General features: G+C 37.7%; 1 protein-coding gene across 1 annotated transcript in view; it reads right to left on the reverse strand.

Annotated features, from left to right (window-relative positions):
• The window catches only part of cfap96 (cilia and flagella associated protein 96), a 9,822-nt gene extending 6,976 nt beyond the window's left edge, over positions 1-2,846 (reverse strand). Inside the window, 7 exon segments of the mRNA XM_015026541.1 lie at positions 177-252; positions 1,109-1,213; positions 1,215-1,244; positions 1,400-1,511; positions 1,514-1,651; positions 2,607-2,682; positions 2,733-2,846. Coding sequence (XP_014882027.1) covers positions 177-252; positions 1,109-1,213; positions 1,215-1,244; positions 1,400-1,511; positions 1,514-1,651; positions 2,607-2,682; positions 2,733-2,822 — 627 coding nt within the window. The 5' untranslated portion in view covers positions 2,823-2,846.
• Between the last annotated feature and the right edge of the window lie 55 nt (positions 2,847-2,901).

A 2,901-nucleotide genomic window follows, 5' to 3' on the forward strand; every position in this document is an offset into this window, starting at 1 on the left:
AATACTGGATATATTCTAAACGGCTATTAATATTTCTATTACTGTATTTAACTTGTCCTTCTTTATGATTGTGCCTTTGTATCAGAGGAATATATGTTTCACATGTTAATTCGCATAATGTAAACTGAAAGTGTTAATATCAAGAAAACACAAAAATAATCAGCTATGTTTGTTACCTTATGGGCTTCTTTGGCTCTGACGTATGGGTCAGAAACGTACAGGTCCATTTTGGACAGAGTGACATTAGGATAACTGGGGAAAAGGAAGAATACAGGCAAACTTTGAAAATCCTTCAGATAACCACTGATCAAAAGCACAGTTTATCAGGAGTTATTTTATTTCTTATTTTGTGCTTCTTACTAGAAACCTCCTTAAATCAGGTCATTTATTTCATGACTGATTCACAGTTTACTTATATTACCAACAAGCCCTGCATGGACTGTGCTTTGTTCAAATTCAATTATAAATGTGAACAAAAATTTGTTCATATTCTGCTCATATCGAAAATGCACAATTTTGTAATTGTAGTGTTTGCATTAAATGAGAAACACAATTAAAATCACACATCAATAAGTTTGTCATTAAAAACATGCAGCACCATATATGTAAATGTTTTTATAAGTATGTATTAGGCATCAATCATTTATGTTTAAATTTGTATTATTGTATGTTTGTAAAATATGTATATATAGATATTACGAAATAATTGTTATGCTATTCTTTATTATGTCTACGGGATCATCCTCCTGCCACTTCCTGTCGTCTTCTGCATCTTTTCGGCCAGTAGTAACATCTGGTCATTGATCACATGATGTGTGGCATCAAAAAAGTGTTTCCACTGCAGTTTTGCAAAATTCACTAATTTTGATAAAGCCGAAAATCCACCTCATCCTAGTGCATTAATTGTTTTCATAAAACCTGTTTTTTAGAAATTGCTGTGTTTTCATAAGATTAATTTATTTTCATAATTCCAGTTTGCAGCTGTTTGGTGATTTGCTGCAAATTGTCAATGGCAACACCGCTAGAAATGCTGCTTCTGTGTCATTGACCCTCGGGGGAAGAAGGAAGCTGTCTCAGAGCTTAGGAACTACTTTTGCTTGCCATAAACCTGTAACCACTGCCTTTCTTGGGCGGTGAGATGAGAATGCTGCGGCCAGGTGAGCGCTGAGCTTTCTTGGGAACTGTCAGAGGACTTGTGGCTTCTATTGGTCCAGACGGTGCCATAGTAACTCCCAGAACCAGAGCTGAAGGCACAAACAAATTATGTAACAAACATCAGTTAAAATTTCATCTGAGATCACTTGGATACATTATTGTAATAGTAAATCATGAATATTTTTCAACTAAGCAGACATATTTAAAGATCTTAGTAAATATATCTTTGTGTGTGCTGCCTCACAGCTTCTTGGTCCCGCTGCAGGGCAGGAAGGCTTTGCCTAGGTTCTTCTTCACCTGCTGCATCCGGTTCCTCCGAGCCAGTCTCAGAGGTTCACTCAGCGCTTCTTTCTCAAGATCCTTTTAAAGGACTTGTTGAAAAAGCCACTTTGCAGAGCACACGGCTGTTTAGTGACACCCGTCTGCATCTGGCGGCTTCGATATGCTGACCCATTGAATGGACTTGGATTAAAAATGGAAGCATCACGTACATGCACTTTAAATCACATTTTTCATTTCAGTTGAAAGTGCTGCTGGCCCATAAGGGCCATCAGAATCTCACATTTCCTCTTAGTTCAATGACCTTCACTATGTAGCTTGGGTTGTGTTGAATTCCTCCTGGATTCAACACAACTGTTCAGGCAGAGGCAACTTCAAACTTACTTCCCAAAACCTTAACCTGAACTGTTAGCAGATAATTGAAATTTATATTTTCTCCTACTTAAATCCTTGAGTTTATTATTTTAGGTGATGATCTTTGGTTTCTGGTAACCACTTCTTTAAGAAAATGAAGATTGCATTGTTCAGTGACACATGCAGACATATTCTGTCTTCCAGTCTGGGCTTTCTCCCATTGACTTAGATTATTGTTTTTTCTAAATGGGCCAATTAGCAAACACAAGGAGAAGTTGTGAATGATGACAATGATTCTTAAGAACTGTAGGCTGCTTGTAGTTTTAGTAGTGGCAGCGGAGGAAGTAAACTAAGCCGTTCAGTCTGAGTTGGTCACACTTCCAAATATTGAATTCAGATCAGCACTTGTCTCTTCACAGTCGAAGACTTCATAGTGTCAAACTAGTGCATTACACACATCATGGGCAAGGTTAGCAAGTGGGTACAAATTAAAGCCTCATCACAGTCCACACCTCCAGGAAGCAAACATTTGTCAGCACCTGAGAAACCAGACCATCTGGATGAAGCAAATAGTGTAGAATAAGGGTCTGATTTTTACCTGGCTAGTTAAATTGTGACCTTGAGTGAATGATGTCTAAGCATGACTTTGCAGTCAATCCAACACTAAGAAAAGAACACTATTTGTTTGTTGGATTCAGTAGTTTTGGAATTGCCAGATATTTGACTATAACTAAATGTATTTTAGCAATTTTCTTCATCCAGTTTTATGTTCCTGTAAAAAGTCAGTCTAATGTTATTATGAAGTGATTCTCATTGACCTCCTTTTTCCAGCAGGTTCCTGTAGTTGTCTGTTACCTCCATGCTGTCAGCTGTGGGATCATTTAAAGGAGCTGTCTACATTTTTACAGGTTAGTAAAGTTTATGTCATGCTCATGGCTGTTTGCTGAAGTGTACTTGTCTCCTGCAGAGATGTAGCTCATCTCCATAAACACACCCAAACGCTCCATATCACTCTTTCTGTGAGCCAGCTTCATCCTTACTCACTGCAAACACCAAAAAACACCTCACTTACACATAGAGTGTAAAACATAGATTACAAATAAGCAGAGTGTA

Source organism: Poecilia latipinna, unplaced genomic scaffold (assembly GCF_001443285.1).
Source record: "Poecilia latipinna isolate Pla-1442-1.1 unplaced genomic scaffold, P_latipinna-1.0 Scaffold4975, whole genome shotgun sequence".
NCBI classification, from domain to species: Eukaryota; Metazoa; Chordata; class Actinopteri; order Cyprinodontiformes; family Poeciliidae; genus Poecilia; species Poecilia latipinna.